We start from the raw sequence: 25,350 nt of genomic DNA, 5'->3' as shown, positions 1-25,350 counted from the left end.
GGCGGAGGAGCAGGGGACGTGTCATTTTGTGCATATTTCATTTACGTTTCGCCGACAAGTTGTAACCGTTTTAGCGCATTAGCTTTAAACCGCTGCTAACAACAACGCAGAGTGAAGCGATTAGGCTAACTAACAGGAGCGCTAATATCCTGTTCATATCTCCTCTGCCTCATCGTAGTGGAGGAGAGCTGGAGGAGAGCTGGAGCGACATCAGCAACACAAAAAAAGACTAAAAAAAACACTATAAAACTTGAATAAACTGATAAAAAAAATGCTGCTAAATAGGGACTACATGTCATAATTAGTTTTTGATGTTACACATGAGCTTCTCCATTATTTATTGACGCGTCTTTACTTTACAGAGGCCGGGTCAGGTCATTTATAGGGGCCCTTTACCGTGGCGGTCAGGATTCAGGCGTGGTGGGCCTCAGAAACACTAGATGTACAGAAAGAACCAGTCTGGATACCACACTTGCCCAGGAGGACACAACTTTTTCCCTTTTTATGGAGAAAACAAAACTACTCTAGTCCTAAAATAAGATTACTCTATATTATCTAAATCAAAATTGCTGCAACATTTGACTTTATTCGTCTAGTCTGATCTTGAGGAAACAATTTGTCATAAAACTTCAAGGTAATGTAGTGCAGTGTTCCAGTATAATATTTTTCTTAATCTACTTTTCCTTATCGCCAAATCAGCCAGATTCTGCTGGAGGCACCGCAGTAATGTCGCTGCTGTTATTATCAACATAAAGTATTAACTCATTTTGGCAGAACGGAAGGCATGTTTGAGATGAAGCAGATTTTGTATCAAGGAACACCAAAGACAAGCATAACCTAGACAATATGGAGCACACTTTTAGCACATGCTTTCCTATGTACACTAAGTATGAAGTGTATAATCAAGGTGAGGTCAGATCTATGTGACAATGTGCAATTTTGGCAAAACTAATTATTTGTTTTATGCTGTTCTATACTGAATGCAGATGCTTTTCTCCACCCAATCTTCCTAGAAAAGTTATCTTTCATACTTTGAGTGAGCGACAGATGAATTAACAAGCTAGTGTAGTTTTGTAGCGTTTTGAAACAGTCAATATCGTCAGGGAAAAGGAGTTTATCTTTCTTATATTTCCTCTCAAATGGTTGTGTTATGAAACACGATATAATGAGATGATAATATGCACAGACACGACTGCTGCACTTCTAACTCAATTATGATCCAAATTTGAATCCTTATATTTTGAGGCAGTAGATACTTGGGCTAAAACATGTTCCAGATGTATCACTGCTGAAATGTAGTTAGAAAAGTTAATTAGAGCTTAGGGTCAGGAAGTGTCTAAAACTCCAAACCAAATCACCATAGATTTGATCAATGTCTGTAGCAACTTATAATACTCAGAGAAATGCAACGGGTTGAACCCTGCGACTGATGCAACGGTGCATCTAATTCATAGATTTTTACTGGTTAATGGCCACCTCTAGCAGGAAGAGCACACTGTAGAAGAAAACATCAGTGGACAGTGGTCACTGTCATGGGGGCACGTCGTGTTCTCTGTATTTTAAGCTTCAAAACACTGTTTTATTACAATCAGACTCATATTCAATGAGTCTAATGAAGTGAATCTAGACTCGAAACGCAAAGACACACGTGGGGCTACGGCAGCCTTCAGGTTAGAACCCGCCGCAATGAAATGAAACTTTCTTGGTCCAACCTGAGCCCTGCATTACAACCGTGGACTATATTTCTGAGTAAATATCTCATGTTACAACGTAACACTCACTCAATAAGCACAAGCTCAGGATCAGATGAACCAGATGTGACAGAGTAATCCAAGGACAGAGGGGACAGTGGGACAGCTGTGATGTGTTCTTTGTTAAGCTTCAAAATGCAGTGTGTTTTATTACAATCCACCTAATTTTTATTGGGAAATTAAGTCTAATTAGTCCCGCTGTGCAGTGGAGCGCGGGTGCGCAGCGGGACCCCAGTTCAAAAGACGCATAACTACTGTGTTTATTTATGAGTAAATATCTCATGCTACAACATGGTCACTTGCAGCTTATTGACAGGTGTATGTACTTTTTTTTTCCCTTTGTAAATTTAGTTGGCGTAGCTTTTATTCAGGAGCGCTCTATAGCCCGAAAAGTACAGCGCAGTTGCCATAGCAAGTCCTCAAAATGGCAATTATGCACAGTCAACTTTCCATATCAGCCACCTATTTTAATATACGGTATACAAGTTAAGTCCCATTTAAGTCTCACCTTGACCATGAAGTCCCCGTCATCCTGTAGCGTCACCATGACAACCGAATCGTGTAGCTTTTCCTCAAAGTGAACATGTGAAGAGGCGCCCGCTGCGTGGTGGTGTGGATGGTGGTGCTCCTCTGAAAAACGCACCCCTCCGGTTTTCGCACAGCCTGAGAGAAACAAAACAGAAACTTTAGGAGTTCGTGAAAGAATGAACTAAAACAAAAGTAATGCAAGCTGGACCTACGGTTTGTCAAAAAAACTACAGAAAAGTCTTTGGGCTTCATAAAGACGTATTCCATAGTATGGCATTAAACTGATCTGTCCATAAAGCTAAGCAGTTGGTGGAGAGGCAAGTCTGATCCCCATGATTTTTTTTATTCAATTATTATTATTATTATTATTATTATTATTATTATTATTATTATTATTATTATTATTATTATTATTATTATTATTATTATTATTATTATTATTATTATTATTATTATTATTATTAGATTTGTTGGATGTCTGCTCCTTTTTATTTTTCTCTGGTTGTGTTTTTCTTTTTCTGTTCGTTTTATCTGCACATTTTATTATGCAGAGGTTGTTCACAGTATTTTCTGGCAATAAAAATATGTCTAAGTAAATAATGCATGATGTACGTTACATACCTATAGATTTAACAGGGGAATACATTGGATACTTCAGTAATTTACAGTCACATTTTGCATTTTGTGTTGCAGTTTGAATTTTAAACCATACTTCTAGTAGAATAATAGTAGTATAAACCGTAGTAATTTAATATATATGCATGTGTATTTTCATTTTCAACTAAATATATAGATTTAATGGTTTTAAATGAGTTCAAACAAACAAAGGGTATAACCAACATTTTTGACTTTTATTCTACAGACATGACCAATTTTACTTTTTTAATTGACCTACATATTGTTTGATGCTAATAGATATACGGGGACTTTTACTTGACCTCACAGAGACTGCATTAGTAAGTTTATTTGTTTGAGGAAGTATAATACAGAAGCTGATAGAATTTCCTCTTTCAAGTAAAGTGACAAATAACCTTTGTGTCTTAAAACTTTCTATGGGGTTTAGATAAATACGTTTGGGCTTACAAGCTAAACATCATATTTCCTTGTAGGCTCAAAAAATATCCTCTTTCTTCTTAGTGTGAGAGAAAAGAAACCCAATTTACTCAAATCATTCTCAAATTCCCCAAATAATAACTCAACGATAACAAACCATTTATTTTTCAAGACACAAAGACTTTAGGTGATTTCCCCTTGACAAAAGTTTAGTAACATAGTACCAACATGGCTCATTTTAAACTCACATCACATACTTTCCCAAAAACTGAAGTCGCTGTAACATAGAAATAGAACAGAGTGAATAGAACAAAAAATGTATGCCACAATCCCAATTTAGTTTTGTAGTCTGGATGATACACAAAAGCTGAAGTGTCTAATCAGGTACAAAATACGGCTGTAAAGTAAATGAGGAAACTGCAACAGCGATTGACACGATCAGATCTGTGCAGTTTTTGCTCATCCTCAACACGAACACATTGTCTTTTTTATGTATAATACCATGAAACCATGAAATAACAATAAAATTCTGTAGATCGGAGCTTAAAAACATATATACAAGTATATTTGGCCCTGATTCAATTCTGGTTTAGTTCCAAATACGGTCATCCATATTAGGGATTATGGTAAATCTGGATCACATTAATGAGTTCAAAGTTACGTCACGTCTCCATATGTGCCAGATCACACATGATACACACAACACAAAGCCCGGCTAAAGATAGACCACTGAAATAAATGATAATCTGGACATGAAATATAGCAAGGTTTTCTTTGCCTTCAACAAAAAAAAGCCCCAACATAACCAAATATTAGTTTTCTTATCTGTCTTAGTATGTATTGTGTGCACAATAATGGATTGACACAATGTATTGAAAATAAGGTATAATACATTAATAAGAAAGCTGCCTCAGAGGCAAAGGCCTCTGTCATTTGTCCCGTCTCAATAATGGAATGCCTAAGGAACTAAATTCAAGCTTGTGTATCAATGATGAGGAGCCCTGTTTTGTGTCATCAGTTGAAGTAACTCCCCAAGTAGTGTTTTTCCAAAATTAAATGGCCGATTATTAAATCTTTAATTGTCGACCGATATTCCTTGGTAATGAAAGAGTTAACTCTGCCGTCCCTTCGGAATAAAGAAAACAATAGCTCAGCTCCGGCTTTCTGCTGCATTATTCGAACAGAACTGACTGTAAACTTGAATCAGTCTTTATTCTGAGGAAAAAAGACACCGAAAAGACAAAGTTACAGACTTTTAAAAGCGCTAGAAAAGACAATTATCTTCCAGACATTATTTGACTAGTTTTCCTCCTAAAATAATAACTTTAGTGTGAGTGGTTTTAAGAAGAAGAGATGTGATCAGATGAGTCTGAGGAGGAACAGGAGGAAGAGCAACACGATGACGATACACGACTGGAGAGATTCAGAGACACTAGTCTGAGAAATTATATCAAACAGGAAATTCACAGAAAGGAAAAGTGTGAAGGCTCATTTTACTCTACTTTTTTATACAGCAAATTTGAGAATATTTGAGATATTTCAAAATATGTAGTTACTGTCCTACAGTGTACATCTACTGCAAATGTTGAAATAGGTCATTAAAAGAATTGCACAAACAACTATGTATTGCTCGTGAAAGCCTTGCTTACAACTGCTGTAGAACTGATTTGTTTCAACAACAAAAAAAAGGGTGTATACTTTGCAACAAAGATGAGTCACAAATGAAACCTTGGTACAAATCAGGCTCGGTGAATGTAATTACAGTCATTGAAGCTACGCTGAACTGAGCTTTCATATCCCTGCTCCTATCCCTGCTCCTATCTCCTATCCGTGCTCCTATCCCCTGCTCCTATCTCCTATCCGTGCTCCTATCCGTGCTCCTATCCGTGCTCCTATCCGTGCTCCTATCCGTGCTCCTATCCCCTGCTCCTATCTCCTATCCGTGCTCCTATCCGTGCTCCTATCCGTGCTCCTATCCGTGCTCCTATCCGTGCTCCTATCCGTGCTCCTATCCGTGCTCCTATCCGTGCTCCTATCCGTGCTCCTATCCGTGCTCCTATCCGTGCTCCTATTCGTGCTCCTATCTATCACGCAGGAACACAAGGGGAGGAGGAAAGAGGGGGAGAAAGAGGTTGTGTTTGAAAGGAATAGTTCACGATCAGAAAAAGCAGGGTCACTCGAGACAATATATCACAAGGAATGTTCAGAACTTTTATGGTAGAACATTTGATCCAGGCAAGAAAACCTCTGTCTGCAAAAATCAAAAGGTTGCGTTGGCCGGGAATCGAACCCGGGTCAACTGCTTGGAAGGCAGCTATGCTAACCACTATACCACCAACGCTACATAGTGCTTTCACTTCACAGCTGACACTAAGTACTCTCACACTGCCGTCAGACTGCAGGAGCATTTAAACCAGGTCAAAAGTCAAACATTTCCAACAGTTTGCAGCAATTTCATGTCAACTTTGAAGAAAAATAAGCTTAAGAAAACAGGAGGCTTGAGCATTTTGTGAACTTCCTTTGGACACGTGAGAAGCGTGCAGGTCGAGGGCCGTTATTGCGACATAAAACGCGTTCTTGGCTTTGTTTGCCGGTATGAGACGCTGAGACACCGAGGCGGCGACGCTCGCTTTAGCTGCAGGGAGGAGCTGTTCTGGGAGAGGGAGGAGCTGTTCTGGGGGAGGGGCACAGGGCAGTCGGGACAAACACACTGACACGCTGCGAATAGTGGAAGCCTGCCACACAAACATCCAACATAAAGCAGCCCTAGAGTCTTTCCCACTTGCTTAGAAATAGGATCATATAGGCATGTTGTGACTACAGTCTTGGTCAGTTAGACATGTTTCAATATGTCAAATGTGTAAAATAACAAAACAAAACAAAAATAGGTCTTTTGAATGAATGTCTTATTTCAGATTAAGCTCTTGCATCTACTTAACTGTAATCCGTTTGTAGCTACACTCACTTATTCTCTCAGTCACTCAGGTTTCAGTTTACTTTGTTAAATATACATTTAGGAAGGAAACAAACAAAAAAATCTGCCATTTAGAATATAGTGCCACAAATGTCCAGAACTTTTTAAAACAAGAAAAAGACAATTTTTTTAGTAAAAATGCAAAATGTATGAAAAAGTCTACATTAAAATAAGTTTAATTTTGAATAAAAGCACCACTAAATACTACTAAAACAGGAATAAACCCAAACTCAAGACTAACCCATAAGATTATTTCAGGTCAAACCTTGAACAACTTTAGGGCCTTAACTTAAAAAGAAGTCAACCTAATGGGGCAAGAAGCCAGTGTATTGTCAGTACAGGCCTACAACAGTCTACAAATTACCGTTTAGCTTTATTGCCTCAGGTTTGATTTAACTGCGCTATAAAAAAAAAAAAAAAAAAAAAAAAGAACACACTGAAGCCCATTGAAGCCTCCAGGTGTTTGGCAATTGACTAGTAACCCAATCTCCATTTCGCAGAAAGATCCCCTGCAAAGTTTCTAAGTAGCTGTTTGGATTTCCTGTAGTGAACACATCAATAACCAAATGCTCCTGAGGGCAGTCTAAGAATAAACGCAGTTGGATTAAACTTTATAGGTCCGCACAAAGACAAAGCAAACACATTGGCTGACCTCTGTCATTAGAACAAAACACATCCTCAGCATTCACACTTTAAACCACAGCCATTACAGCTCAATTTAGTGGGTTCTCAACATGTGGTACAGTGACACAGTGATGAAAACAAGTTTTTACACAGCGAATACAGGGTTTAGTGTTGTGTCCTTGCGTCCTTGTTCAGGGGCCGCGTCCTTGCGTCCTTGTTCAGGGGCCGCGTCCTTGCGTCCTTGTTCAGGGGCCGCGTCCTTGCGTCCTTGTTCAGGGGCCGCGTCCTTGCGTCCTTGTTCAGGGGCCGCGTCCTTGTTGATGTCTTTGTTCGTGTCGTCAGTGTTTGTGTCCTTGTTCAGTGTTTGTGTCCTTGTTCAGTGGCTGTGTCCTTGTTCAGTGGCTGTGTCCTTGTTCAGTGGCTGTGTCCTTGTTCAGTGGCTGTGTCCTTGTTCAGTGGCTGTGTCCTTGTTCAGTGGCTGTGTCCTTGTTCAGTGGCTGTGTCCTTGTTCAGTGGCTGTGTCCTTGTTCAGTGGCTGTGTCCTTGTTCAGTGGCTGTGTCCTTGTTCAGTGGCTGTGTACTTGTTAAGTGGCTGTGTACTTGTTAAGTGGCTGTGTACTTGTTAAGTGGCTGTGTACTTGTTAAGTGGCTGTGTCCTTGTCCTTGTTTAGTGGCTGTGTCCTTGTTATTCCTGGATTCCAATTGATCAGAAAACCAAATAGTTGTACATAAAGGTGTTGAATCTGACTCCAATGTTTGCAGAAGCATCGATAAACAGCAGATTTTCTGTGTCTTTTGAGACAAGCCTTTACTGGTGAGAGGTTTTCATGGTGAGACATGTACAGTTGTTAAGGATACAGTTTTTGACTCGTCAGTCTGAAACGTTGATGTAGCGGTGGGCGAGAAATACAAAATCTTTTAGGGTGATTATATATTTGGACAGAATTATGGCATCAGGAGTGAGCTAAAACATCAATGTAAATGCTGTGGTTGAGGTTCAAAATGGATAAACTTGATAAAAATGTGGAAACTCAGGTGTACGTGTAGCTCAGTCATACATAGTAGAATACACTAAAAGCCTATGTAGTACATGGAAGTCAGTGGTGTATATAAAAAAAGTGAAATAAAAAATATAAATGCAAAATTAGAATAGCAAACATCTCCAAAACAAAAATATCTCCTCTTATTCAAGTACTGAAAGTATTGACAGAAAGCAGAGCTGGGCAAAGTGACAAGTGACGTCTTGGAAGCTGGACGAATTAGCAACGTAGCATTTGATTTTGGTTCACAGGGAGCAACTTTTTAAAGATGTTCAGATCATTCATAATCATCTCCGAAACAACAGCTAGTATCAGTATCTAAAATTTGGTGGTAACAGCATTTTAGCCTCCATCGGTTTCATAATTTTATATTCTATACAACTACAACATACAATTAAACATTACATCTGAACAATTCAAGCTAAAGTAATCTTGCACTTATGATTAACCATTAAGCTGGTGCAATTATAACTTTATCTCTAAACGAACGCATTTAACTGTCTTTGAAGGAGATGTAGAAATGGTTTTGTTGTGCTTAAGTCCTGGTTACATTCTAGTTTTGCTTTATTGTCATACAGTACATTTATTTGTGGTTTATTCCTATAGTTTTGCCCTGGTTTTGTCATGGAATTGGTTTTCTCCCGTGTTAAAGTGCATGTGACAGGTTTAACTACACATTCACTAAAACCATTTGCTTATTTTTCCCCCAGTTTGAACATTTTGGTGACATTTATAACTGTGCTTCCTGATGGTTACCGAGCAACCCTTTTGTTAAGGGCCAAACGCCTCGCAAATGTCAAAATAGTTACAATTTGACCAAATATCAACACCGTATATAACACCTTTGGCCGCAATGTCGCTCACTGATGACATCACAGAGGGATTCTGTTTTAGAACTCAGCTGTACGTTTCTGTCACGTTTATTTGTCAAATGTTCTTGACTGATTTCAAAACCGTGATAAATAAAGATAAGATAAGATACACTCTTAATAGAAGAACTCTTATAAACAAAACAAAAAACTGTTATTAACAAAACTCCTCTCATATCTTAATAGGGAATGGAGAAAAATAAATAAATAAATAAAAAATTACAAAATTGAATTACAAAATAAAATAAAATAAAGTCAAGTAAAAATAGCTAGCATAAGACTAAATAATACTAATACTAATGGTAAGTTTAGTAGTTTTACCACGGGGACTAACGCTGCAAACTAAGATGATTAGAAAAATGTGAGAACCCGTCATACGCACTTTAATGTTAATTTTTGTCAACGATTCTCAGTGGTTTGAACCAGATAATTTAAGGTAGAATTAGTTAAACACCTTGCACTTTTTCTGTCGCATCACAAGCTCTGTACTTTTTGCCATGCAGGCTTTTTAGCACATTTTGTCAATAGCGGGACAAGTTGTGCCTGCAAGAACACACTCGGCAGTAGCTGGCCGTCCCTCAATTTCTGTGCCGAGCGTTTTGACCGAGTAACGCTTTTTGTAAATAAAAACTGGCACCGAGCGCGTCATTTGCTGGCCACGTCTTCTTTCTGTAGATGAACAAAAATCCAGCCTCGCAACGTGCAACACAAGGTGGAAGCTTGATAAAATCTAAGTGTCAAGAATACATTAATATTTAAAAAGCTGGTTTTCACTGGCAGCTGTGACCGGTACTGGACGAAACTATGGCGACGGCGAAGGAGCGCTTAACGTCGTTTCCCATAGATTTCAGCTCAGTTTACAAAAAAAGTTAACAAGAAAAGAAAAGACAAAAAAAAAATCACTTACCAGGTAAGTTCCAGGTAAAAAACACAGCCTTCTATGTTCACTATTTTTCATACTAAGCAGTTAATGTGCAGCAAATGTATGTGGTATGATAAAACATGTACTTAATCACTAGTAAAAATAACATTTGTACTCATTTTGAAAATTCTCTTTGTATAAATTTCCTTTAATTTTTCTAATAAATACATATGACTGATAAAACATTTAAATTGTTCAACTATTTTAGTGTTTAGCTGTTATTTTTGTGCACTTTGTGGCGGAGAAGTTGAGACAATATACGCAATTATTCTGGCACTTTCTTCCACAGAGCCTTTTGAAATATATGACAAATAACATTCAGCAATAAACATTGTGGAGAAGTGTATACGATAAATGAGGTGCAACTTGTCTCTTTGATAAAGTCTCCTCCTCTGGGACCGACCGTGCGAATAAAAACAAAACGACAAAACTCACTCTTTTTTGCAGTCGCCATCGTCACAGAAACGGGTCCAAACGCACTTCAGCACTTTTAGCACTTTGGGAGACGCCGTCACAGCAGCGTTGTCATCTCAGCCGTGTGTCCCGAGATCAACCCTAGGAGGAAACGAGAAGAGAGGAGAGGACTTAGGGAGGCTAAGAGGGCAACGATTGGGTAACAAACAGCGCGGGACCCTCGGCGTGCACATGATACGGAGACAAACATGACATAATGGCTTAACGTTTGTGCTTCTCCGGGGCGTTTTTGATCTAATCTTAATTCTCCAGGTTATCTGCGGTACACAGAGATACGAACGGTGCAACAAGAGAGTTCAATGAATGGAAACTATAACAACACAGTATTAGATCAGGCCCATTATTATTGGATAATAGACATCCAGAGGCAGCGCAGTATGTAAATATGGAGATAGGACATGCTTTATGTAAATAATGGAGCTACTGTTTACAGCTGAGAGTCATTATCCTACACAAAATAAGACCCAATTCACAAGGCGCATTAACGTTTATAAAGTTAAAATTTATATCTTCAAATTATGGATGTTCTTTATAATAAGTGTAGTGTTTGTGACTGGGGATGTCACGGTACAAAATGTTAGCGTTTTGCGATTATTGTGAGAGAAAATGCCGCAATTTAATGATTATTTGCGATTATTGAGGCTGTGGCCATCAACAACTGTGAAATATTGAATTTTCTCTCATTCCCGTGGTCAGACATGTTACTGTTCCTCAAGTTTGTGACCGGCTTTGCAAAAATGAGCTTTCCGAAAGACAAAATAAGGTTAAATGTGACAAAAACAGCCGGATAAACCTATTTTTGTAAGAGAGATTCAACTAAAAAGACCTAATTTTGCGTTTAAAATTGTCACCATTATTATTTTTTGGCTCTGACGATTATGTTGTGACCTGAAAAATCACAAATAACCTAAAAATATTCACATCCCCATGTCTGACACCAGTCGCTGTTTCAAAATAGCTAAGAAAGACACACACACCAAAAAGTTTTAAGTCAAAATACAGGAATCGCTCTCTCAGATGTACATTATTGAGCCTTATTGCCTTTGTCAGATGTTGTCTTTGAACCCCCCCAGTGCAGGTTTAAATTAATTCAATTCAATTTATTTTTGTAAGGCCCAAAATCACAAGTCTTTTAATATATATATATATATATATATATATATATATATATATATATATATATATATATATATATATATATATATATATATATATATATATATATATATATATATCTCTAGTATAAAATATGCTTGTTTTTTCTTAATTCAAATCTAAAATGACCCTAGAGTTGTTTGTTTAACTTCTTATTCCTGTGCTCTTAATGTGCTCTTAATGTCAGTTAAAGATGTTGCAGGTAAACTAAACAACATTGCTTCACATCCGCGTCTCAAAACTCATTACCACATGGCCCCAGAAAACACCGTGCATCCTTTGAATTGTTCTTTTTTACGAGCACCCGAAGGATCCAGCCAGGCTTGATGTTCCTCTGCATTGGGTGCAGCTCAGAGAGGAAGGATGATAGACTTTGAGTTCAGGCTGGGGGGCGAGAGAGAAAAATGTCTCTCCTGTGGCTCTTTCTTGTTGTGTAAAGAATATATAAATCACTTAATGTTGTTCACTGACAGCTCTGACAATAACGTACAAAACTTACTTTAGCAGTGTTTATAACTAATGTCATTACACATTTATTGGGATCTTTTGTCTTTTGTTTTGTGTATCAAATCTTTCACAAATTGTATAAAAGTCAGATTAAATACTCACAAAGCACAAAATATGCCTCGCAGTCGTGATATTCCCACATTAAAAAGATACACTATACACCCTGGTTAGTGTAATACTGTGCTACATATCTAAGGAGTAATATAGCGTGCGTTGAAGTTTTTCTTGCATACTATATTTTCGATAAGCAATACTTTTGAGGGATATTGTTACTTTTAGAGATGTAACAAAATATCCAAATCTCTCATATCACAATATCAATTGCAATATTTTTGAAGAGGCTGAATGGCATGCTGCTTTGTCTGTTTAAAAAGCCTTAAAATGTGTTATAAAAGAACTAAAAATGGTTATGTCCTCATGTCAAATGGAGGAACAGATCATTTTATATGCGGTTCTCACTGTTTTTTAAGTGTTTGCTGCAACAAATCAATGCATTTAAGCAATGGAGCCTGTAATTAAGTATATTGTGACTATTGACGATTACAATATCACAATATATTGTAGTCCTTATTACACGTTTATTGATAACAGAAAGCGTCATCTTAATGTGCTCAATTAACTGTTAAAATTCCACTTCCAAGGTGACAATCATTATAAAAAGTATATTCTAGCACGTGTTCTGTGACCAATTAGCATTAAGAAGTGAACTCTAATTACAGCAGGCCTAAATATTATATCTGCAAATCACTCAAATCATGCAAAGTAGTTCAATTCGACTAATGGATAGTTAGACTACAACTCAATAGTTTTCTACAGAAATAGTTATGAAAATCCGTGATTGTAAATTTTCTGAAATTTTGATTTTATTATTTCACTGTCATAGTTTTAAAACTCTTTTCGAATGTGTTTTTGAGGCTGTTTAATCCAGAAAACAATTACAAAAGTCAAATTACGACTATTTTGTGGTCTAATTAGTCGATTATTCCTTGAGACGCAGCGCCAACATTAGCATATAATAGGCTAATGCTACCAATTAAGAAGAAAAAAGATTAAAACACGACGTTTAACATTTAGTAAAAGGCTAAAGTGAGGTTAATGTTGAGCCACACTTAATTGACGTCGAAGGAAAAAATAATTTAACCATAAGAAATTCAAATAATTAACATATTTAAAACTCACGACTTTGTGCACGTGACAGGTGCACGAGGCGAAGGCGATATCGAAAGTAAATTAAAACCCTGGTCAATGTTATCAGTTTCTTTTAACAAATTACCAAAAACAATAGCAGCAAATGAACAGGACTTATTGTTCAAACTTCGCGTCAAGTGCAGCCGAGGCTAAAGAACGCGCCAGGCACAAAAAGTTACGCGGGTTTTCTGTCACGCTCACCTGTCGCGCGCGACGGCCCCGAGCTCAATTAAGTGAAGAAATGGCCCGGTTCGTGGCTGTTATTGCAGGTTTGGCGCGTTGCTCTGGGAGACGTGCGACTGGCAACGGCTCCGAGGATCGAACTACAAGCGCAGACCCGCGTCCTCCACTCTCCCCCCTCTGCCGTGCACGCGACGACGCTCAGGCACGACGCTCGCGCCTCCGCGTCTGCTGCGCGCGCACGCTCCGGACCTATTTCCGCATTCGGTCACGTGGTGTGTTGGGTACTTTGGGTTCTTTATTAATGTTTACTGAAAACAATCTTTTTTTTGTTTGTGTGACATAAAAAGGTTTGTAAAAACAATGAAAACAGAAATAAATATAATGCAGCGTTACCCAGTTGTTAGTTAAAGAAACCGATTTCCGCATTCGGTCACGTGGTGTGTCGAGTACTTTCCCCATGCCTCATTACATGTCTTTGTGCAATTAACTCGCCCCTGGGTTCTTTATTAATGTTTACTGAAAACAATCTTTTTTTTTGTTTTTTGTTTGTGTGACATTAAAAGGTTTGGAAAAAAATAAAAACAGAAATAAATATAATGCAGAAGTGTTACCCAGTAGTGAGCCCGTGCCATACAACAAGCTATTGCAATAAAACTAAAGTAACAATGTTTCCCCAATGCCCAGAAGATGACAAAAAAGATAGTTTACCAGTTTTGCAGATTTTAAGCGCGCAGTTCTTCAGACAGATCTATTCAAATGACGCCCTATACTTTTAGTGGGGAAATGGCGCCATCGTGCGTCAGGAAAGTGACACAACAAATAGAAACTGGCTTGAAAGTAAAAGAAATATGCTTCTAATCTATGTTCTAATGTGAAGGTTATTTTTTGGCTCCAGGGACCGTGGTCATATCCTACACGTGTTTTTGTAAGTTATCTGTTGTTTATCTTATCTTTTCTTATCTTGAGTGTGCCACACAGACCAGGGAAAAAACAAGGCCAAGGCAAGCAAGTTTTTCCACTTTCACCATTCCACTTTAGCCTCGAAAAGCATCTGCCAGTGATTCTGCACCGGCCATTGTCTTAAAATGTAAATCACTCCTTAGAGAAATGCACGCACTCTCCTCGAGCAGCGTAGTGTGAACCACAGACTGTATCCAAAATGATTAAGTACTATTATGTGTTCCTTATGATTTATTCAAATACAGCTTCTTTCCTAAAAATCAAAACAGTTTCTCGATGTGTATTCTACATGTATTAGTTACTTCCCCACACTGACCTCAAACCAAACAAAAATACCCCCGTGCTATTTTAAATCAACTTGCTGCTTTGTTAATGCACAATGTTTTGTGGATCAGGGCCAGTGAAACATGTGCTGCACAAAACACCACAAAACTGTGGTGAGCCACTCAGACATTATACTACACGGTTTATTCTGGAAACTCAAATTAAATGCTTTAGAATATGCAAAAAGCGACAATTCCCTTTTATTTATCTTAAGCAGCATAAATTACATTTGGATCATTATGAAGAGCTTTGGTCAGTCTTGTTTTCGGTTGTAAATTCAGAGTTTAAGTCATTTGCCAGGTCCTGAAAGGTCCTTCATAAACTGACCAATTTACAATTTTACATATAGATGGGATTAATGAGTGATTCAGTTTAAAAAACATAGTATTGATATTATAGACGTCCTTTGCTTTTGACGATTTGATCGATGTTATGATCGTTTCAATCTCTGACTGTCACTTCACTAAATGTCAATATAGGGCCCTGCATATCCAAAGGCACATATGTGTCATATTTTGTATAGATGTGACAAAATATTGATGAAGTGCATTAGGGATCATACTTGCATCCTCATATACTTTGTCCTCTAGTTTCTGTTTGATTGGTCTATTTCCTGTGGCAGACTTCTCCAGGTTCTGCCAGCTCTCCTTAACATTTACTTTTGAATCATTATTAATATTTATGAAAAAGGATGCGTTTGCTTTCTTTATGACTTTTGTGACTATATTTCTTAAAACAGGGACAATTGCCAATAATAATATTTCTTATGTTTTAGTACTTTTTGAAGAGCCTGATCCCTTTGTTTTATAAGAGATCAAATATCTCCATTTAATCAGGGCAGGGTTCCCCATGGCCTGGCTTGCATTTGTTTTTCCATCTAAGTACAGGGATGTGGGCGGGGATAGGGGGTAGGTTAAAACCGGAATTTTCTGAGCACTCAAGCCTGAAATGCAGACCAAAACAGTATTAATCAAAATAAAACATGCATCAATCAATCAAAATACAACTTTGAGTAAGAATTTGACATGACAGAAACACCAGTGTAACATGTTTAAAAGCTCATAAAGGTTTATTTTGTGTAATATGTCTCCTTTAAGCTCCACAGCGATGACATGATTAAAAAAAAAACGTACAGCATTGGCCAATACAAAAGTAAAATATGAAGTATAAATGATCAATGCTCCGGGGAAGCGACGGTGGAGTACTGCACAGTGTGACCTGCACCTTCCCCTCCCAGACACCGGGGGGCGCTGCTGCTGCTGGTAAAGCCCACTTCAGAGTATGTGGGGGACTTGACTCTGTCTTCTACCTGAGGAGACAAAGGAAGAAGAGAACATTTTGTTTAGAAAATGCTTTCTCCAAATGATATGAAGCGTAAATGTTAGAAAAATGCTTAATGAAGGAAACATTTTTAAATCAAGTTTGTCGTATATTATAGTTCTCTTTAGGGACAGTGTTGTATGTCGTTTTTTCTTTCTTTCTATTTTTCGTTGTTTCTTCTTATTCAAATGTATTTCAAATGTGCCGAACGGAGCAAAATTCACTTATCTATTTATTTATTCAATTACAGGTGTATAAAACAGACACTTAAAAAACAGTACTGTAAGCGGGTTCGCCTCTCCGCAGATCTCACCTGTCCGTGGGTTTCAGAGTGATGAAAAATGAGTCCCGTTGCCATGACAATTAACAATTCAAAACAAAATAATACTATCTTCAGAATGGTGAAAAGTTCTCAAAATGAAGCTATAAACAGGAAGCTGAAATTGACCAATGAATAACTCTAACCTGAGACAAGTTTAATGCCGTACTGTGGGACATTCTAGACACGGAAATAATATCTCAATGGAGACGGGCAGGTTTCAGACCCTCCAGCAGAAAGGCTAGAGGGTCGAAAGGATCTATAAGGCCTAAATATTAACAGAATAATAGACTTTTCTCTTAATATATTTATAGAAAACTCCAAACTCTCCCAATTTCCATCCCAAACCGGCTGTTTGACGAGTGGAACAAAACAATCTCAAGGCAGGAAACCCCGAATCTGATTTAAAACTCGACAATTATCAAAAGAAAAAGGAGGCTGGGCTTTACCTTGTCTGAAAAATGACTGTATTTCAGTTCAAATCAGAGCGTTGCTGGTGTGACCCAGAATATGAAGCTCAATGGAAAAAGAGTAACGTTGTGCCTGAGGTTCCTGTGCAGTGACATATGACAAACTGTTGAGTCATTCAGAGGAAGTTAAGAATTGCTGGGTAAAATCTGGAAGGAGCTAATCGAAACAGTTTATGATCAACGTTTTGTACCAAATAACTTAGACATGAGCTTTAAAGTCTGTGTAACAAGAGGTATTAAGGTCTTCTACCAGACTGTGAAAGAAAATCAAATTAATACCTTTGATATGTTAAAAAAAGGGCCTTTCTTTTAGTTATTATAACCAAAAAATGAAACAAAGCAACAACCACTATAACCCTCTGACTGAAATATGTATTAAGGCTTATAAATCAGAACTTTCGAGGAGAATAATGTCTAAATTATATAACTGCATTCATAATCTGGACGACCATTCTACCAAATATATGAAAAAATAAATGGGAAAGAGAAGAAGTAATTTTGTTTTAACAGACAAAGAATGGGAAAAATATATGTACATCACAGTGGAAAACCACAAAAGAAACAGGGAAATTCAAACTATTGGGGAAACTGTGGCAGCCAAAAGGAAACTATCCTGTTGCTCACAAATATTGGACTGGAATCATCATAGTGGAATCATCATAGTGGAATCATCATAGTGCAATCATCATAGTGGAATCATCATAGTGGAATCATCATAGTGGAATCATCATAGTGCAATCATCATAGTGGAATCATCATAGTGCAATCATCATAGTGGAATCATCATAGTGCAATCATCATAGTGGAATCATCATAGTGCAATCATCATAGTGCAATCATCATAGTGGAATCATCATAGTGCAATCATCATAGTGGAATCATCATAGTGGAATCATCATAGTGCAATCATCATAGTGGAATCATCATAGTGGAATCATCATAGTGGAATCATCATAGTGCAATAAACTGATTTGATGTATTTGGGCCTTAAAACTCCTGCCATGAGCTTCATAAATGGATCACTTTGGAGCACACTATTGGCTCAATCTGAAACTACAACAAAGCACTGGCCTGACATTATAAAGGACATATGACTAAACTCCAGGAAAAGAAATAACATCTCCATGGAGACAAGCAAATACATGGCCAAATAAAGACAATTGAAATGTACAGCTATATTAAGTTTGACTAAAAATGTGCAAATTTCATAATCCAAACTTCCTCAGAACAGATGTAGTTCCTGTTTCGTGTGTTCTTCAGGTGCTGTTGGTTCCTCCAGTATTGACAGTTTGACTTTGACCTGTCTCTGTGCCTCATGTGCAGACAGAAGACTGTAGACTGGATCTGGTCTGTTCTGATCAGGAACCTCCTCGTACAAATGCTCCGTCTGGAAAAAACATGCACCGTGTTTCCTTTATGTAAACCACAGAAGTAAGTGTGGAGAGAGACATTCAGCAAATTATCTGAGACTTTTAAATTTAGAAAAAAACTGAAATATTGAGAATAGATTATGGAACATAGAGACAATTTATACATTCTGTATTATTAATGAAAATCAGAAATAGGTTCTTCTTTTTTGACGTTTACCTCTATAATAATAATAGTAATAATACCTCTGTCTTTGTTGTGTTACAGAATATACAGACTGTGTAACAATACTCTATAACTATCTTGTTTTTGTTTTAAATCATTTGCACTGTTCACTTTCTGCACTACATCTGTACATTTAACTGTACATTTTGTGTACATAGTAAGCCTATTTTTTATCTTTATCCTGTAGTAGATTTAAATAGTTTTTCATTAATGCATGCACTTTTTGATTTTATATATGTTGTTTTATCATTGTTCATTGTTTTATGTTGCACAGAATCACCAAAGCAAGTTCCTGTGTTTGTGAATTCTGTTCTTTGACAACGGCAATAAACCTTTTCTGATTTCTGAGTATAATGTAGTCCAGATTACAATTATTACATCACAAATGTTATGTTATTTTATAGTCGATTAATCACTGGTAGTTGATTGACCTAGATTTATATTCTATTATGCTATTATGCACAGAATGATAAAAATAAATAAAAATAAAGGTAATAATATATATATATATATATATATATATATATATATATATATATATATATATATATATATATATATATATATTCTGTGATTCTCACCTCTGGTATTTGCTCGCACTCATTGGAATCTGAGACGTGGGAGGTAAAACAAAACTTCAATAAATTCATGTTCCTTCACACATTTTCTATAGATTTTTATTGATGGAATTAAAAAAAAAATGTTGTTTCACCTTTGGTTTTGTTGACTCTCCTTCTCCAGAACAGAATGGACAAAGTCACCAAAAGCAGGATCAGAACAGCTGCAGGAGCCACGTACAGAGTAACACCTGTAAGTCACATGTATTATTCATACACACCATGTATAAGTGAACATAGAGCTGCCGACCTTCTACACAGACTAAAAGCCGTTTTTCAGGCCGAGGGAATCAGTGCATTGTTGACTTGTGGGAGATGAACATTGGATATTTTACACAAATCCATCTACTTTACAGCACATCTTAGAGGCCAGACTTTTCCCTCATTCTTGACTTACTGAACGGAGTTCCTGCTCAACCGGAAGTGCAAGCTCAATAAACCTCCCGAGGCCCCAGGGATCAAGACTGTGGTCTACTGAAGTCAACGGGCTGTGCAGCCCAGAAGAAGCATCAGGTGATGCGCTCTGACCAATCAGAACAAGAACTGCAGTAGCGGAGCAGGGCGGATCCGAATGAGCTGAAGCTAAAAAAATTACTATCGCCACAAAATCTGACTTTTGTGAAAGCTGTAGGTCCCTGTCAGCTGTAGGTCCCTGTCAGCTGTAGGTCCCTGTCAGCTGTAGGTCCCTGTCAGATGTAGGTCCCTGTCAGCTGTAGGTCCCTGTCAGCTGTAGGTCCCTGTCAGCCAAACACCAGCACTTTGTTTTGTCATTGCGCTCAATTGGCAAATGCTTTCTGGGCAGCTCATGTCGTGAGTACAGACCTCACGACAGGTTTAAGCCAATACCCTATCCAGATATTTTAAAAGATCCATGAAAACATTCCCCTTTTCACTTCTTTCTCTGCTGCTCCTCCTTCTGCCTCTGGTCTGGCTTTTGTTTATGCCCTGATCACTTTTTCCCAACCTAAAACACAACCGCCACACAATATATAATATATAATGTATAATGTATTTTTTCACAGTTAGAGTAATGGTAGGTGATAAATATGGTGAAAGGAATAATAGAGGATTTTTCGCCGATTTGAGAACTCAAGCGTCCGGAAGTACGCTACAGCCTCGATGCTACACGTGCATTTGTTTATTAGCACGACTGATCGCATTGCGTCTCTCGTCGCCGCAGATTTCCGTCTCTTCTGAGCTGGACCACAGTCGTCCTCTGTCGTCCTTCAGCCTGTAACTGAAGTATCTCACTAAACACACACCGGCATCTCAACCACGCATGCGTAACCAGGGAAACGTGCTGCTGTGCTGGGGACGAGCCAGAACGAGGCAGGTGTGCAGCAGGACAAAAGGGATGATTGACATGTGGGAGGACTTTTCGACGGTCCACGCCACCAGGAAATGAGACTCAGATTTGGCATCAAAAAATCCTCCATAATTTCTTTAAGTTTAAGGCTTTGGGAAAAGTTAGCTCAGTCTTGGCAGAACTGCTGTAGGGAAAAAAATGTACACACTCTGTCCTCCTGTCCATCTGTCCTTCTGTCCACCTGTCCTCCTTTCCACCTGGCCTCCTGTCCTCCTGTCCCCCTGTCCTCCTGTCCATCTGTTTTCCTATCCACCTGTCCACCTGTCCATCCATCATCCTGTCCACCTGTCCTCCTATCCACCTGTCCTCCTGTCCATCCATCCTCCTGTCCTCCTGTCCACCTGTCCTCCTATCCACCTGTCCATCCATCCTCCTGTCCTCCTGTCCATCTGTCTGCCTGTCCTCCTGTCCACCTTTCCTCCTGTCCACCTGTCCTCTTGTCCTCACTTTGTTGGTTTTGTAATGTATCTGTACAGCCACTAAAGCCGTTGTGAGGCTGGTGCTTCTGGACGTGCCATAATATGAGTTTCTCCTGCATCTGTTGTTGGACCTCTCATTGTTTTGATGATCAGCTCAGGTTCATTCATGTAACGTAACACACATACTCACGGTGAGAAGGTCCAGATGAGGCGTCTCTGTCCTGTGCAGTCTCATTATGGACGTCTGTGGAGACAGGAGTCCTTTAAAAAGAGCTCCAGATGCACTAAAGAACAGGAAGTGCAGCAGATTCTGGAGCCAGACCTGAGATTGCAGCTACAAAAGGTTTTGGGACTAAATAATTATTTTTAAATGTGCATAGGTTTAAGCCATGTCTAATAACGTGTTTTACCTTATGAGTTCATTTCCACCTTGTGACCTCATAAGGTGGAAATGCAGAAAGTAATAATCTGTGTGCTTAAAGGTGTTTAAACCAAATGTATTCCTCATTTACTTGATGCATTCTGAGCATTGTAATGAATCACCTCCATAAGTTTAAAAGTGCTTTTCATAACTTTCAGAGCCCAGAGCGAGATTTGGTGAGCTAACAAACATTAGCATGCTAGCAGCGCACTTTCGGCTTCACAGAGAATAAAACGCAGGAGATTAATGCATAAAAGAGCATCTGTGATGACATTCTGGAGGCAGAAGAACGGCAGAAATGGATAAAACACGATGATAATAAATGCAATAATTACCACAGGTGGAGACATGGATCTGAAATTGGACACGCTCCATCTTCTCTTCTCCTGATCGTATTTCACATCTGTACGAGCCAGAGTCAGAGCTGCTCACATTGTTTATGCCAACAACCACATCAACACGAGCTGAATATCCCTCAATTCTAATGCTGTATCTCCCGTTGTGCACGCTGGAGCCAGAAGTCTGAGCCAAAATGTCTTCATTTTTCTCACAGTCATTTTTACAGAAGAACAATTGACCACTTTCATAAAACTGAAACTTTTGTTCAAAGTCGTGTCCTTCCACTGCAGTGTAAACATGAGTCTCTTCTGTGGTGAGTCCTGGTCTTCCTCCACACAGCACTGTCAACACAGAGTCAGAGTCAGCACTGGACAAGGAAGGGACTTTCTATAGGTTTAGTTCACACAACATTCTTAAATCCTACAGTTTAAACTGAGCTGGAACAGGTCAGAATTCACTGTTCCACTGTCAGAGGTCAGAGGTCAGATGTGTTGACCTGGTTTATGAGTCATATCTCTGTAATTAGGGTGCATTAGGGTAATCAGTTATTTAGGGTGCACGATGGCAAAGGCGGTTAGCGCTCTTGCCTCTCAAGAAGGAGAGCATGGGTTCAATTCCTGGACCAGACCAACATCACATGATCTCTCTGGGTGGAGTCTGTGTTGGCCACTGTCCAGGGTGTACCCCGCCTAAGGCCCAAAGTCACTGGGATAGGCTCCAGTCACCCGCGACCCCGAAAGGGAACAAGCGGTAGAAAATGGATGGATGGGCCGATCCACATGAAACAAAAAACTGGCACAAAGTTTAACACCTATTAAAATACATTGAAGACAAAAGATTAATATTGTAGATTTAAGAACCCAATCCATTACAAATAATGATAAACTTAAACTGAGGGTCCACACAGGGGCCCTAAAGTGCATTCTGAATCCTGAGACATACAGAGAGCTTTAATGTGCAACAGCGAGTTAAAGTTATTGTGTAAATTGTGCAAAATCAACTTGAATGAGCTTTTAATCTTGTTCCAACAATGTTTCCTCATCATTAGTTTCCTCAGAGTTGTGTGTGCGCTTGTATGTTTGAGTCATCTTTGTCCTGCAACTGAGGCTCCAGTGTTAAAAAAAATAAAATCCCCATTTTCACCTACCCCATATCCCCACCCACCTCCCTGTACTTGGTTGTGGTGATTTAAAAAAGTAAGACTCTTGAGTTATACATGTTCACATAGTTCACTGTTTACCTGTTTCTCCAACTGAGCTGTTTTAGATCAATAATGCAATTTATAATGAACAAAATGAAAAACGTTGTAGTTTAAGTACCTGGAGAAACAAAGCTCCTGTTGACCATTGCCACGTTCATGTCTGTTTTTACTCCTCATGAAGCAGTTTTGTGACTGTGAGGAGGCGGGACTAAAATGGTATGTATTCTATGTAACCTTTTGGTTTTAAAAAGTAGTTTTTCTTTTTTTGACATTAGTTTCTACTTACAAAATGTGATGATTGTGACACTATATATATGTCTATATATTTATATAGACATACACGCTCTACATACAGTATATGCATTATATATACAGTATAACACCATGAAAACATAATTAAATAGATCTTTGCAATGTTCTTTGCACTTATTTTGCATTTCTATGTCTGATATTTCTTTCAAAAACCTTAATCTCCCATTGAGTTACAAAGACCCCAGTTCACCATCTGAAATGATGACAAATTCTACATCGTGAACGCCACCAGCACATTTGAACACGCATTAAACAGACGAACAGACAGACAGAGTTAGGTTAAAAGTAGAGTAAAGTAGAGTAAAACACTCACTCAGAAAGGATATTAAAAGTGGAGCTGTCCTCATGACGACTGCAGCTCCTTTAATCCCAGTGAAACGCAGATAAAGCCACACTTCTGATCTCCCTCTCTCAAAATCTACTTCTCTTTTCTTGTTTCCTCTGAAAAACGTATTAAATAGACTTTGAGGCAATAAGGGGCGGAGCCAGGGGTGTGAAATGTGACAGAAGAGAACATCAGGAAGTAGAAAAACGTAATTATTGTTGCAGAGTTATTTTCGTAGTTATTTCATGATGTGCTCAAACTGAAAATATGTGCAACAGAATTTCGTTCAAAGAACTCATTTACGGCAACAATAATACGTTTAAATGCTGAGACTAAACGGTCAGAAGAGGCGGGGCTTTCAGATGGAACAGAAAGACGATGACCACTGGTGATGACATCGATCTGAGCGTATTTCACATCCGTATGAGCCAATCAGAGCTGCTCACGGGACCTTCATTCTAACAAGGACAAGTGGAACTGAATGTGCCTCCAACTCAATACTGTCTCACACTAAACCTCCTCTTTTCCCCTGTCGTCGTTTGTACAGAGGGCCCGAAGACAGAGGGCCCGAAGACAGAGGGCCCGAAGACAGAGGGCCCGAAGACAGAGGGCCCGAAGACAGAGGGCCCGAAGACAGAGGGCCCGAAGACAGAGGGCCCGAAGTGTCCCAGACCCATAAAAGACAAATGTAGCTCCATGGTTTTGTCCTCCCGCTGCAGTGTGAACGTGAGTCTCTAAAAGCTCTGTGCCACACACCAGTCACACTTAAAGGTGCACTATGTCACTTTTCCGGCACTTTCTTGTTTCTGTGGAGACTTCTTTTGCAATAAACGTGTAGAGCTGTGAGGAGGAGACGGCACTCACGCTAAGATTCTGTGTTTTAGGATCAGTTTTTAAGGTTCTTTTACTGGTTTATAAATGCAAAAGTGTTAATTGTCTCTGGCCTTCTTGTCTTCAGAACGGTGCTTAAACAGCAGGAATGGTATTGAAGTAAACACAGTTACTTCAAGTCAAAGATGTGTCGGAGGTGAACACAAAAAAGAATGATAGTCCATTTAAATGATTCATTATAATAGATAAAATGACACGTGATTTGAGACATTTCGACGTGACTTAACAGCACGAGGTGGAAGACTTCGATGACAGATCTACAGTAGATGTTGTCCATAGTTTAGCCAAATAATGTCCGAGATACTTAATCACATAATATCCACATCCAAAATAAACTATAAATGGACTGATACGTTCTTTTACAGCGCCTGTGATGTTGCACTTGTGTCCTTTTGCCCTTTTGCCCTTTACATATGATGTGTAACACTTTTGGGGCTTTTTGCAGCACAAACGAAGCACAAACGATTGACATTATTTGGATTACATCATCTTTTATCAACGAAACAGCCGATTCAAATGATTTTACAATTCTACAAATGTTCATGCTTTTATTTTGAAGGCCAGCGATCTTTGTTTAGGCAGTTTCATTTATCGAATTGCATTTCTCCAAGTTGAAAAATGAAATTAGAAAATGCTGCAAAGATCAATTATATACTTTGTACACAGACCTATTTCTGGTTGACTGAAGCAAAAGTGGATTTAGTCGACCCACGCTCACCATTCTGTGCCTTCTTCTTCCTGCAGATCCCTCACAAAAGCACAGAGGTCATCACCATGGCGATAGGGGACCTTGGGAAAAGTGCAATATGAGGTTTGTATTTGTGTAACAATAGAGCTGTTTAATTACAATTTAAACCTGAAAAGAATGATCAGTGAAGTCTGGACTTCCTCTATCAATACTTTCTTTTCCATTAAAATCTGGGCATGAATATAAAAATACTATAGGAAATATACAAAATAGAAATCCAAAATGACCCAATATTTGTTTGGAATTGTGTCTGTAAATCTGAAATATTAAACATATGACATAAAGTCCTTCAAAAAGCTTTGTGCCAGTTTTTGTTTTAAAATATATGACTAGAAAAGGGCAATATATTCTTTAAAGGTCATAGTAGAGCCATTATTGTGTTGACCCTATAGAATACTGTCTAACCAAAGAACCAAAGTATAAAGACAGGACCAAATGATTATTTTTGGTTCAATAC

At 38.5% G+C, this 25,350-nt stretch overlaps 1 protein-coding gene and 1 non-coding gene across 2 annotated transcripts in view; both read right to left on the bottom strand.

Moving 5' to 3' along the window:
• Positions 1 to 13,419, bottom strand: part of adissp (adipose secreted signaling protein) — a 49,926-nt gene extending 36,507 nt beyond the window's left edge. The window contains exons 1-3 of the mRNA XM_072459214.1: positions 13,287 to 13,419; positions 10,197 to 10,316; positions 2,260 to 2,414 (exon numbers count right to left, since the gene is read on the bottom strand). Of these exons, the coding sequence (XP_072315315.1) occupies positions 2,260 to 2,414; positions 10,197 to 10,215 (174 nt within the window). The 5' untranslated portion in view covers positions 10,216 to 10,316; positions 13,287 to 13,419. The remainder of the gene's footprint in view (positions 1 to 2,259; positions 2,415 to 10,196; positions 10,317 to 13,286) is intronic.
• Positions 5,602 to 5,673, bottom strand: trnag-ucc (transfer RNA glycine (anticodon UCC)). The gene has a single exon. It is a non-coding gene; the product is annotated as a tRNA-Gly (tRNA).
• Positions 13,420 to 25,350: the final 11,931 nt, after the last annotated feature.

This window comes from Eucyclogobius newberryi, unplaced genomic scaffold, assembly GCF_026437365.1.
Source record: "Eucyclogobius newberryi isolate DKJ021-1_F unplaced genomic scaffold, fEucNew1.0.hap1 SCAF_22, whole genome shotgun sequence".
NCBI lineage: Eukaryota > Metazoa > Chordata > Actinopteri > Gobiiformes > Gobiidae > Eucyclogobius > Eucyclogobius newberryi.
The sequence above is the reverse complement of the archived record's forward strand: the minus strand, read 5'-3'. Positions and strand labels throughout refer to the sequence as shown.